The 12,403-nt window shown below is 35.2% G+C and overlaps 1 protein-coding gene across 1 annotated transcript in view; it reads left to right on the top strand.

Moving 5' to 3' along the window:
- The first annotated feature begins 252 nt into the window (after window positions 1-252).
- The window catches only part of LOC149793345 (uncharacterized), a 117,169-nt gene continuing 105,018 nt past the window's right edge, over window positions 253-12,403 (top strand). The window contains exons 1-2 of the mRNA XM_089968985.1: window positions 253-420; window positions 4,715-6,224. Of these exons, the coding sequence (XP_089825111.1) occupies window positions 253-420; window positions 4,715-6,224 (1,678 nt within the window). The remainder of the gene's footprint in view (window positions 421-4,714; window positions 6,225-12,403) is intronic.

Here is a 12,403-nt window from a genome sequence, read left to right as displayed (position 1 = left end):
TGCACACCAATTGGTTGCTGGTGGCCCAGAACCGAGTCTTAGTAAAACATCCATTGAAAAAGTTATATTTTGTCGAATTGACGTAAAGCCTTGTTCACAAAACTTAAAGTCTCAATTTACCATTCAATGTCCTTGAAAGTACTACTTAAAAAAGTTTACTTTTATTTATAATGAAGAAAAAACGTCATATAATGGGTCTGAAAAGATCCTCATTGTGTCAAACCGCCATCTTTCATCTCAATCGGAATCAACATGGCGCGACTTCGGTTCCCAGGTCGTCCGGGCTACAGGTTTGATCGACTTGGGATTCGATATGGCGCAGACGACGCCAAAAATGTATCAGATCCTGCTTTGACAATTGTTGCAAATATCCACAGAGGTTTAAGAGCATTTAGGGAGCTTTTTGGAGAGTCGGACGAGGTAAACATATAGGATGGGGTGCTTGGATATATCCAAAATGGCCGTCATCGTTATCTTGCCAGGGTTTATGTACGGATAACGTTGTGATACACCTTTAAGAGTGACAATTCTGCCACGTTACTATAGTTTCTATATAGTTTAATTATCAAGTATTCCACCTGTTTATATTACTAGCTTTGATACGATGTTTTGTATGTATATTTCATAATTTAGGATAGTTCTGTCGTTATGACAGTAACTCATGATACTATTCCCTATCTCTGGCGCAACACTAGGCTATTCTTTCGTCATTTATCGATCGACCATAAATATTGTGAAAATAATCCATTTCATTTACTGTTCCAAAACTTATATGATGTATTTTAAAGTTGCCGACTTGCAAACACCACACTTTGCAGCCCTAGACTAACAATAGTACCATGTACATGCTTACTGTACCGTACCTGGCAAAGTCGATGCTTAACTTCCCCATATCACACAGTCTAGTGAATATTGCTTTTCAGATATGCTCATAATATCGGAAGCTTAATACAATTCCACTGAATAAACATGCAGTGAATATACTTAGTAGTAGCAGAAATATATGGAAAAAACATTGTTTCTACTGAGAGATTTTTCTGCTTTTATGTTACCATAACTCATCAAGCCCCATGCTGATTTATTTATGGTTGGGACTGAAGAGCTACGGTCAGATGACAGAGATTGCCTCTGAACTGGGGAAGAAAAAAAATATTGTTGCAGATGTGACTCGACAATATATTTTTCTTCCAGTTTCTTAGAGTGGATTTTTCTCTTGCAAAGTTATGGTGTTTTATGTTATATTCTATTGATAATTTTGTCATTATATCATCCCAGGCATTTACCCAATCAAACATCGCTATCCCACTCATTCGAGTAGGTGATTGACTCTGGTTTTTACCCTTTTAGACCCTTTTGATCCCCGGCCGAGTCATACCAAAGACTTACAAAAATGGTACTAACAGCTGCTTTGCTTGGCGCTCAGCATTAAGAGGTTAGTGTTAGGACTGGTCGGCCCGGTGTCAGGATAATGTGACTGGGTGGGACATCATGCTACATGTCTGCGGCATGATGCCCCAGTGCTAGACATCACTATAAACTGCCACATTGCAGACATCATAGCGATATGACTGGAAAATTGTTAAAGCTACGTTAAAAATCCAAATCACATCACACATCACAAGACCCTTTTGTCTTAGATAGTAAAGAAAATCCTTCTTGCCTGTATTTTTGTTTTGAAACTAAATATAACCAGTAACATGTTGAAATGTATGCTGATTTTTCATTATTTGTTTTGAGTAATTCTGTGATGACGAAATTAGACGTGTTAGGTAAGATGAAGGATAAGATCTGAGGAAACCACATTTTCTCTTAATAGAACTGGGAATCGAGCCTGTTGTGCGTATGTTGTAATTATCAATTTTGTATTTTATCTTGGCCTTCATCTTGCATTGGTACATGAGTCTATTGTCTTAGAAGTTACGGTTTCACACCACAATTTTAAATATTAAAATGTTATATATTGTTAGATACATTTTGATCCCAAATTAATCTGCTTTATTCCTGTCTTTCCATCCTTGGCAGCATGTTAGAAAAATTGGGTCATGTGATATATGTAGTTATGACCAAGACAGTTGAACATGTTGAGTGATAATAGAGAAGTTTTTAGTGAGGAAAATGACTCATTAAACTGATCATCAGCAAAATTATGGAAAGACAAAACTACATTAACTTCAGAGTAAATTTCAGTAGTAACATTTGATTGAATTATTTAAGAAGAAAGTTGTAATTTACACAAATCCACAAATAACCATATGCGTTAAAGATTTTACATATAGAACCTTTGTCATTTATTTTTATACATTCACATTATGGTAGCATTTTTATTGTTAAATTTGATGTACTTTGATTACATTCGTACGTTTTGAAGATTTTCTCTGTAGAGTGTCTATTATCGTGTGTCTCCTCTCTATTAAACACATGGTTTGGGTGTAGAACGCATATAATGTGGATTTTTAAGATCTAAAGAAATGTGTAGGAGTTCCGAAATGCCTCAGGAAATTTACCTTCAGAGAAAACAGTATTTAGCTAGGTGGGTGCTAGAATTTTCAAAATTATTTTCAGATCTTTGTCCTCGAATGTTCCGTTATTTGGTGTCTATGAGAAGAATTGCTCCATGGAATTTTCCATCTCCTATCCTGCAGTCATTTTCTCCTTGTTCTTTTAAATTGTTCTTTACAAGCTAATGTTTGATTGTATGATGAATTATACATTTTCAACTGGCAGTGGTGAAAATCGAACGACTAATGGACAAGTATAAAATGTGTTAATTGCCAGATTTATTGTTTTAGCTGAAGTTAATCAATATGTTATACTTAGTTGCATTTGGCAATTTTGGGCAAATGCTAGTGTCAGCATGGCTCGCAAAAGATTAAAGCATTTGTTCACCATATCAGGGAACCTGTTATAATCATGCTTTGTCATGAAGTAAATTCAGATATAACATAGTCACATCATGGATCCAGGTTTTTTGTCTTAGCTGTAACTTATTAAAGCGAAATTACTCAAAATGTCAGACAAGCTGACACGTTCAGGACTTAAGAAACAATTTCCCAAGCACACTCTTCTTGGGTGAATGAGTTGCAAGAATTACTCATACCTGCATCAGTTTACTCCACACAGTTTACTTCACTATAATTTGTACTGTCTAGCTGAAGAACCGTGGATGCCTGATGTAAGCTTGATGCTGAAATGGGTCAAAATAATGAAAATATTATGTTGTAATACTCCACTTCTTAGAAGACACACAAGGTTTGTAACTTGAGATATTGGAGTTGCACAAATAACACCTGATTTCTTAGTGAAATTTGCATTATTAGTGTGTTTTTTCTTCTTCTATCTGATGATAATTTTCCATGAAGGATGTAAGAGACGGAATGTCAATATTTTATGATTTTTGTCGGGTCTGCCAAGATCACTATTGTTTTTAAGACAGAGTGGCTTTGTTTAAACACCTGCACACCAAAGTAAAGGTGCCAACTGTAACACTGAATTTATTACGACTTAATAGTCATGAAATAATAAAAAAAACTGAGATACAACAAGCTTTGTAAACTTCAATAAATAATTTATTTCTCAAGAATACAAAGTGAAAATGTATTTAAAAAAAGAACTTATGGTATAGCAGCATAAAACCCAAATAATCCTAGAATTTGTAACACAAAGTCCTAATGATTAAAGTTCAGTGTAAACATTATTGTTATTCCATAAACAAATAATGTAATACTGAATGTATTGATGCACCAACAGTTGTTGAATCACAATATATAATATAATCAAGGAATATATCCTTTTTTGAAATTTCACTATAAATCCATGTCCATTTCCAAGAATGTTATCCTTGAGCACTTTGTATTTTCAGAGAAGAATCACTTGAATTAAATAATTTGAATAAATAAATTCTAGTCCAAATGAAAGAGTCAGGTAAAATTCGCATTAAAAAAATAAATAAACTTTTACTAATTTATTTATGGAAGGCTTCAAATGTTTACAGGTTAAATTCTTAGTTATAATTAAAAGGTCTGAAATTATAATAAAGAACAATGAAAACAGTGTTTTTGACTTAGAGATAAATATGTTTACTTCCATTAATAATAATCCTAATATTAAACCCATACTCAGAGAATTTTAGCTATGTATTGGTTGTTTACAGAATTTTTTAAAATAATGATTCTGGTGTGGTAGAAAATGAACTTGATTTTTGCCATGGTCAGGTTCAGCGTACACTTATCTATAGCATATAATGAAAAAGACACACAAAAAGGAGAAAAAACTAACAAGAAAACAATGCAAATTGACTATAGAAAATGACCAGAAGAAAAATCAACACATTTTTGCATTCTTTGTCTCTTAACTTCTTAGAGGTCTGATTCATATAGATGTCTGATATTTTGTTGAAAGTGAATCTTTCAGGTAGTAAAATTATTAGTATGTTTGACTGGCATTTTGTACATCCTCCCCCTTCACCTCAAAACACACATACTCATACACACATTCATCAAGACTGCTCCGGTGGCCTGGTGGTTAGAGCGTCCACCTCAGAAGTGGGAGGTCATGGGTTTGAACACACACGCATTCATCAAATGTTTGATAATTCTTGTTATAACACAATTGGCAGTTATAGTTGGATTCCTTTGTACCAATTCAGATTGGCCATTCTGCTTGCAGTAATGTATTTTTGTTCTGAGAAAGTTGCTTTTCTTCTGTCATTTTGCAGGAAGAAGAATTTGAGGGGTTTGACGTTAGAGATGTCAAGAAGGCGGAAAAGAAACTTAAAGCTGCATTGGAAGATGGAGAAACAGAAGAAGAGATTGAAATGGAGTTGGTGGACACTCCTATTTGCTCAGGAACCCGTTTCTCACAGGCTAGATCCTCACTAGATGAACTGCCAGCCTCGGAAAGAACTAGAGGGAGGGTTAAAGCTGTATTAAGGAAATCTTATAAAGAGTTGATCAAACAAGGACTGACAACGCCAAGTAAATCACATTTCATCAGAAAAGTGAAAGATTTGAGCTCACCTGTTGAGGAGGCAAAGAAAGTGTTGTTGCAGAGAAATTCCCAAGATGGGAGACGACTTAGTGATGCAAAATCTCCTAAAGTGCAAAAGGGTCTTGACACATCTTTAGGAAAAATAAAAATAAAACTTAGCCCTGGAGGTGAAAAGGGTAGGATTGTAAAAGGAGTTTTAAATAGATCTCCCCACTATAAGGAAGGACTTGTGAAAAGTAAAGTTTCAACACAGAAATTATCTTCAGTGTCCATAAAAAGAACGGAAAGAAACGTTGCCAAACAACTTCTTCACCATGCTAAGCAAGCAAAGAAACCCACTTTTACACCAACCTCTCATCGAAAACAGTTTGTATTGCCAACCCAAAGTTCTCGATCTTCTAGAGTTATTAAACCTAATAAAAGGTTTTTGGAAGATGACTCATTTCATATCATTGTCACAAAGCGTCCAAAGACTGCTGAGCAAAACGATGTTCAAATTGCAACACCTCCTGATGGAAGTGACAAGAAGGTTGTTGAGACAAGTTTTGTATCACCAGACAAGGGATTTTCAAAATCTATTTTTCAGACCCCAACTAAATTTAGACCAGAATTTCCTAACCTTTCATCCCCTCCTTCAAACTTGGGTTCAGGTCTTTCTTCTAGACCAGGGTTGCTTGAAATGCCACTGGTATTGGAAGGGAAACGTGAACGAAAACCCAGTTTAAAAATGCGTATGAAATTAACAGAAAATTCAGAGGATAGCACTTTAAAGAAAGTTATCGAGGAGAGCTGTAAAACCTATTCCTGGGAGGCGGGGACAAGTGATTCTCCCCCAGCAGCTTCAATTTCTGCCTCCAAACAGCCCCCAGTTTCCATTCGCTCATCAACTCTCTTTGCTCCACCCAAGTTTGGAGTCAGTGCATTTAGTTCAATCAATCTGTCTCAATTCAGGAAATCAGGTTTGGGCAATGAGGGACAAACTGAAATGTCAAGGTGGCGTGGTAGCTCCATCTTACGCAAAGCAAAGTTTCAGCTGAACATGACAGCTCTCAATCGGTCCAAGGCAGCCCTTGCTCGGTCTCTAAAAGCTCAAATGAAGAAGGAGGCTAAGTTAGAGAGAAAGCTAAAGAGGCAACGGAAACTGGGTCTTGCCCCAGCAGTGCCAGTTAGAATTACAACTGCCATGTCAGGAAGTTATATGGATAAGGTGGAGAGACCGCAGCTCACACAAGATGAAGGTAAAATTACTATTGTTTCACAAAAATCTTTTCTTGATTTTTTGGTAAAGAAAACTTGTACAAATATGGTGTTATCAAGTTAAATTTTAGAATGTAGTTAACTGTAAAATTGTTTGATTTTTTAAAATTAAATTCCAAAGATATATCCTTGTGATCAGAAATCACGACATAATTGACCCCTTGGCTACTTCATTCTGTCTTCTCATTAGTACATGAATCACTTTTAAATGACAAATATTGCTGTGAAAATTGGCGTATATACTCGACTAGAATTCCTGTTTAATTACTGAAATTTCAAACCTGCCAATCCTTAAGATTTTGCCATAAGTTTTATGAAAATGACCCTTAAATTACAGACTTATGGATTAAAAGCCCCAAAAATATGGACATATAATTGTTGTGGTAAAATCCGGATATTTGGCTCATCCGTGTTTGATTTGTATCTGGGTTTCATATTAGATTTAGTGGAGTTAGTCAGGAAACCAGACTAACTTTATATAGTACCTCAGATGTTTTAAACTACACATATTTTTTCTTGCAAAGTGTCTGCGTGATGAAACATGATTATAAGATATTAAATTTTTTTAAAATGGTACCCAGATGAAATGGAAAATGAGCCTCTTAAGAGGAGAATCAAAAGGAATAATCAGATTTTTGTAAATAAAAGCTGGATGGGCCACAATTAAATTTTTGGATATAACATGTCTATATGAGTAGGTCTCATGGCTGGAGATATGATTGCCATCATCATGTAAAATGGAGAAGAAAAAAAATGTACTTTACAAACTTATGAAGTTGAACGTAATGTTGACTGTTGCTTTATCAGTTTCAAATCCCAAACCTTTGTAAACCTTGTTTTCAAACTATACAATTAAAACCTACATAATGTTGGCGCCGTATCTTTTGCAGTAAATAAGGTCTATTTTGGAATGTTGGCGCTGTATCTTTTGTAGTAATTAAGGCCTATATTGGTATGTTGGCACCATATCATTTGCAGTAATTAAGACTTTCATTGGTATGTTGGCACCATATCTTTTGCAGTAATTAAGACCTTCATTGGTATGTTGGCGCTGTATCGTTTGTAGTAATTAAGGCCTATATTGGTATGTTGGCACCATATCATTTGCAGTAATTAAGACTTTCATTGGTATGTTGGCACCATATCTTTTGCAGTAATTAAGACCTTCATTGGTATGTTGGCGCTGTATCTTTTGTAGTAATTAAGGCCTATATTGGTATGTTGGCACCATATCATTTGCAGTAATTAAGACCTTCATTGGTATGTTGGCACCATATCTTTTGCAGTAATTAAGACCTTCATTGGTATGTTGGTGCTGTATCTTTTGTAGTAATTAAGGCCTATATTGGTATGTTGGCACCATATCATTTGCAGTAATTAAGACCTTCATTGGTATGTTGGCACCATATCTTTTGCAGTAATTAAGACCTTCATTGGTATGTTGGTGCTGTATCTTTTGTAGTAATTAAGGCCTATATTGGTATGTTGGCACCATATCATTTGCAGTAATTAAGACCTTCATTGGTATGTTGGCACCATATCTTTTGCAGTAATTAAGACCTTCAGTGGTATGTTGGTGCTGTATCTTTTGTAGTAATTAAGGCCTATATTGGTATGTTGGCACCATATCATTTGCAGTAATTAAGACCTTCATTGGTATGTTGGCACCATATCTTTTGCAGTAATTAAGACCTTCATTGGTATGTTGGTGCTGTATCTTTTGTAGTAATTAAGGCCTATATTGGTATGTTGGTACCATATCATTTGCAGTAATTAAGACCTTCATTGGTATGTTGGCACCATATCTTTTGTAGTAATTAAGGCCTATATTGGTATGTTGGCACCATATCATTTGCAGTAATTAAGACCTTCATTGGTATGTTGGCACCATATCTTTTGTAGTAATTAAGGCCTATATTGGTATGTTGGCACCATATCATTTGCAGTAATTAAGACCTTCATTGGTATGTTGGCACCATATCTTTTGCAGTAATTAAGACCTTCATTGGTATGTTGGCACTGTATCTTTTGTAGTAATTAAGGCCTATATTGGTATGTTGGCACCATATCTTTTGCAGTAATTAAGACCTTCATTGGTATGTTGGTGCTGTATCTTTTGTAGTAATTAAGGCCTATATTGGTATGTTGGCACCATATCTTTTGCAGTAATTAAGACCTTCATTGGTATGTTGGTGCTGTATCTTTTGTAGTAATTAAGACATTTATTGATATGTTGGCACCTTATCTTTTACAATAATTAAGACCTACATTGGTATATTGGCACTATGCTTTTTTGCAGTAATTAAGGCTTATATTGGTATGTTGGCACCATATCTTTTGCAGTAATTAAGACCTTCATTGGTATGTTGGCGCTGTATCTTTTGTAGTAATTAAGACATTTATTGGTATGTTGGCAACATATATTTTGCAGTAATTAAGACCTACATTGGTATGTTGGCTTTAGGCTACTTGGGGCTCCTTACCAGGAAAGCATTGGATTTCAATTTCCTATTCTGATTATGGCTCCTGTTCATGTTTTGTCATCATGAAATATTGTCATGCATTTTCGTTTATAACTCCCCTTTCTCTGAAATTTGTATTCTAAAACTGCTCTATGTACTTGTGTATAAGACTAGACCAGCAGCAAACTATACAGACCCTGATCTGCTATCACATAATGCACCAGCAGATCTGGGTCTGTACAGTTTGTTATGGGTTATCCATAGAAGAAACAGCATAGACCCAGATCCGCAGGTGCATTATGCTACGGCAAATCAGGATCTTTATTGTTTGCAGTTTGACTTCATATATAAGGTAATAAAAGTTTCATTTATTGTTTAATAATGCATTTCTGACTATTACTCGGTTAAGAAATGTTATCTATCAAATCATTTATTCAGGCTTGAAAGTAAGTTACAGTTGTGGACGATGTTTGTTTCAAATTAAAATTCGGCAGACAACAGTACAGTACACATCTCCTGAGACTTTAAATTGCCATTTGTTTAAGTGAATCAGCATGATGATTTTAATTGGCATCAGCAGTTTTAGCAGTTGCTAATGTCAACATACTTGTGAAAAATTAGTTTATACTTTAATTATGAGCACAATATAGAGAATGATCTTTTGGCACATCCAGAAAATTGAATTTTGATGGGTCCACTTGAAATTAGCTGTTCACACCAGATAAATCACTCCTCATAGGGCTGTCACATTTATCAAATTTTTTAAATGTTTACAAGTCTTTGTAGTGAAATGAAACTGTTAACATTGTCATATGGTATTCCATAAGATAGTTTTCTCTAACAAGAAAGTGATTATCAGTTCTGATGTGGAGTCAAATCTGTCCGTATTTTGAAGAATAATTATCTCTTGTTAAATTATACAGTGATCATGTTTTTAAAAAAAGATTGATAACTGAAAGTATCTTCATTTTACTGTAGTTTGACAGTCATCATTGAGAGAGATCCATCATGTTGACTTAGGTTGATTATACATGAATGCATGACTTTTTACTTGTTACCCAATAAACAATTAATTAACAGTTTTTTCCCCTTTACTATCATTAATGCTTCAGAGACTCTCAATTTTTTTTTATATATCTAACCTCCAGTTTTGATACTTAACTTAGTTTTTTTCCACTCAGCCTGACACCACGTTCAGAGGTCTTGTTATGATTTTAAAAATAGGAGTCCAGGACTCCCATTTTGGGAAAAATAGGAGTCCCACCATCAAAAGTTGCAGTCCTTCTTTCCTATAGAATCAACACAGACATGAATGCATCTGTTTTTAGATGGAGAGGTTTTCATAATGTAATCACTCACTTTAAAGCAGACATTTACTTATTTGTATAAAAATAATTTTAAATTTACTTGGTATCAACATGAATGGGTAAACTTTGGAAACATACTTCCTCCACTGCGGTAGGAGGTGGCAGGTCATGCACACACACATCATGGCTATTTGTTCGTTGCTCTTTTGCCATTTTACTGTCAACAATGACTAAAGTATGGGAGTTGTGAAAGCTATATTTTGCTGTTGATTGAGTATTAATTTATGAACCATTATAGAGGTTATGTGTTTAACGAAAGAGGATATGTTTGCGTTTTTAGATGATTTAACATTGTGTCTGTACTACCAAATGATCACCTAAGTTGAATCCATTTAACAACTGCCTTGTTTGGCGCTCAGCATTAAGAGGTTAGTGTTAAGACTGGTCAGCCTGGTGTCAGGATAATGTGTCGGGGTGGGAGGTGGTGACTTTGCTGGGTGTCCCTCTTAATTTGGGGTTTTGTTATCTAGGGGTTGACTGCCCTTGATGTTATTGCTCAGTTTGAGTAAATATAAATATAAGTGGTGAAAACTTATAGGTGAAATAAATATAGATCTGAGCAGATATATAGAACAAACCAACACGAGCCCCCGTACATGTAAACAAACAATTGAATAAATTACATAAACAACTGGGAGGATTTATTACATCAGGAATATACTCTGCTTTTAGAAATAAAACTTTCACTGAATTACAGAGAAATCACAAATAGATTTAAATAAAATAGCTGATCTGTTTACTGATATATTTAGTTCATCAGAGGATCAAGTGAATAATCGAAGTCAACGTCTTATACAATTGCATAACCTGTTTGTCCCCAGTTTGCTCTGCTTCCACTGTAGCTTTTCAGACCCTTGGATCTCAGGATGATACTTGCCACCATCCCACTCAGGATACTCTCAGAATATGTTTCAGAAATTAATACGTCACAGGATTGTGTGTCCCACTGCACTTCTCAGTTTGCGTCTCAGGATGATGTCACAGTATACGTCTCATGAGCTATTTTCTCCCTTTTAAATAAATATAAATAGAGACAACCTATATTTCCTGTTATTTATGATACAGGGGATTTTGCATTATTCTCCCTCATTATCATATTTTACTAACAGTGCTAGACAGATGCTACAGCTATCAGTCAACTCCATTATTCTCCCTCATTATCATATTTTACTAACAGTGCTAGACAGATGCTACAGCTATCAGTCGACTCCTCCACATGTCCTATGATGACCCTAGTTAGTCAAATGGCTAATTCATTATGCATTAACATCACACATTAACACACCATACAAGGCCTGGGGTTCTGAGCCAGCCTCAATTTACACAGCACATAAATGAGATACATTACATCAATTACTACATCATTTCAGTCAATATACACTCTTAATCATATGTGAAATCTTATAAATTCTGTGAATTCACATGGATTCTCGTAATCATATTAAGTAATGTAATGCTTAGAACCTAATTCTTATGTAAACAAGGCGACAAATAAAAAAAATTCATAAAACACAGTTATACTTCATAAAGCAAATTATTATACGAATGTAGAAAAAAGATTCATGCAAATACAAGTAAATAAATTCAGAAAAGCATTATATATGACATCAACAAATTACATTGAATTGTCACACTACCTTTGCTTTCAACGTTCTTCCCTCTAATCACCAAATGAGTTCATCAGTTTCTTTCAACAACAGTCCTCTTAGAACAATAGTTCTTTTATGAGGGAATTTCTTACAAATTCCTCCCGGAGTCCTACTCTTGGGTTTCCTCTTGCAGGAAAAGCTTTTTGATGTGGCGATATTAAAACCTAGGAAATTTAGTGCGGGAAACACCCCCTTATTTAACGTAACCAATCAGACTCAAATATCTCTGCCGCCTTTTCCAGAGGCGCCACAGTCGGGGTCAGCTTGACTGGGTAGTTTGAGTAACAGTTTCTGCGATTTTTCAATTGTGACAACTTTACCATGAAAATAAAGTTTACCATGTCCCTAATATTCTTTCTGGCTGCTGTATAAATAAATGCTTTTTTAAGAATAAAATTCTCCCTCTAAAGGACATTACCGAACACGGTAGTTTGGCAATTTGATACACACCTGTCTCCATTAAACATTGATTTACATCAAGCTTTTTGCACACTGTGTGCCACAAATTTTAGTATTGGGCATGGTGGCTGAAATGATGTGAGGAAGCACATCGGTTGCAAAAATCACGTAGAAGTTGGGAAAATTAAGAAGTCGCAGTTTTCAGCTCTGGAATATTTTATGCCTTCGGTGGAAGACCTGCAAGCTACCAATGCTGAGGCATTATTTGTGAGTTTTCTTGTTT

The sequence above is a fragment of the Sinohyriopsis cumingii genome, chromosome 8 (assembly GCF_028554795.1).
Source record: "Sinohyriopsis cumingii isolate HCF-2022 chromosome 8, ASM2855479v2, whole genome shotgun sequence".
NCBI classification, from domain to species: Eukaryota; Metazoa; Mollusca; class Bivalvia; order Unionida; family Unionidae; genus Sinohyriopsis; species Sinohyriopsis cumingii.
Note: the sequence above shows the minus strand (reverse complement) of the source record. Positions and strands in the feature narration are given on the sequence as shown.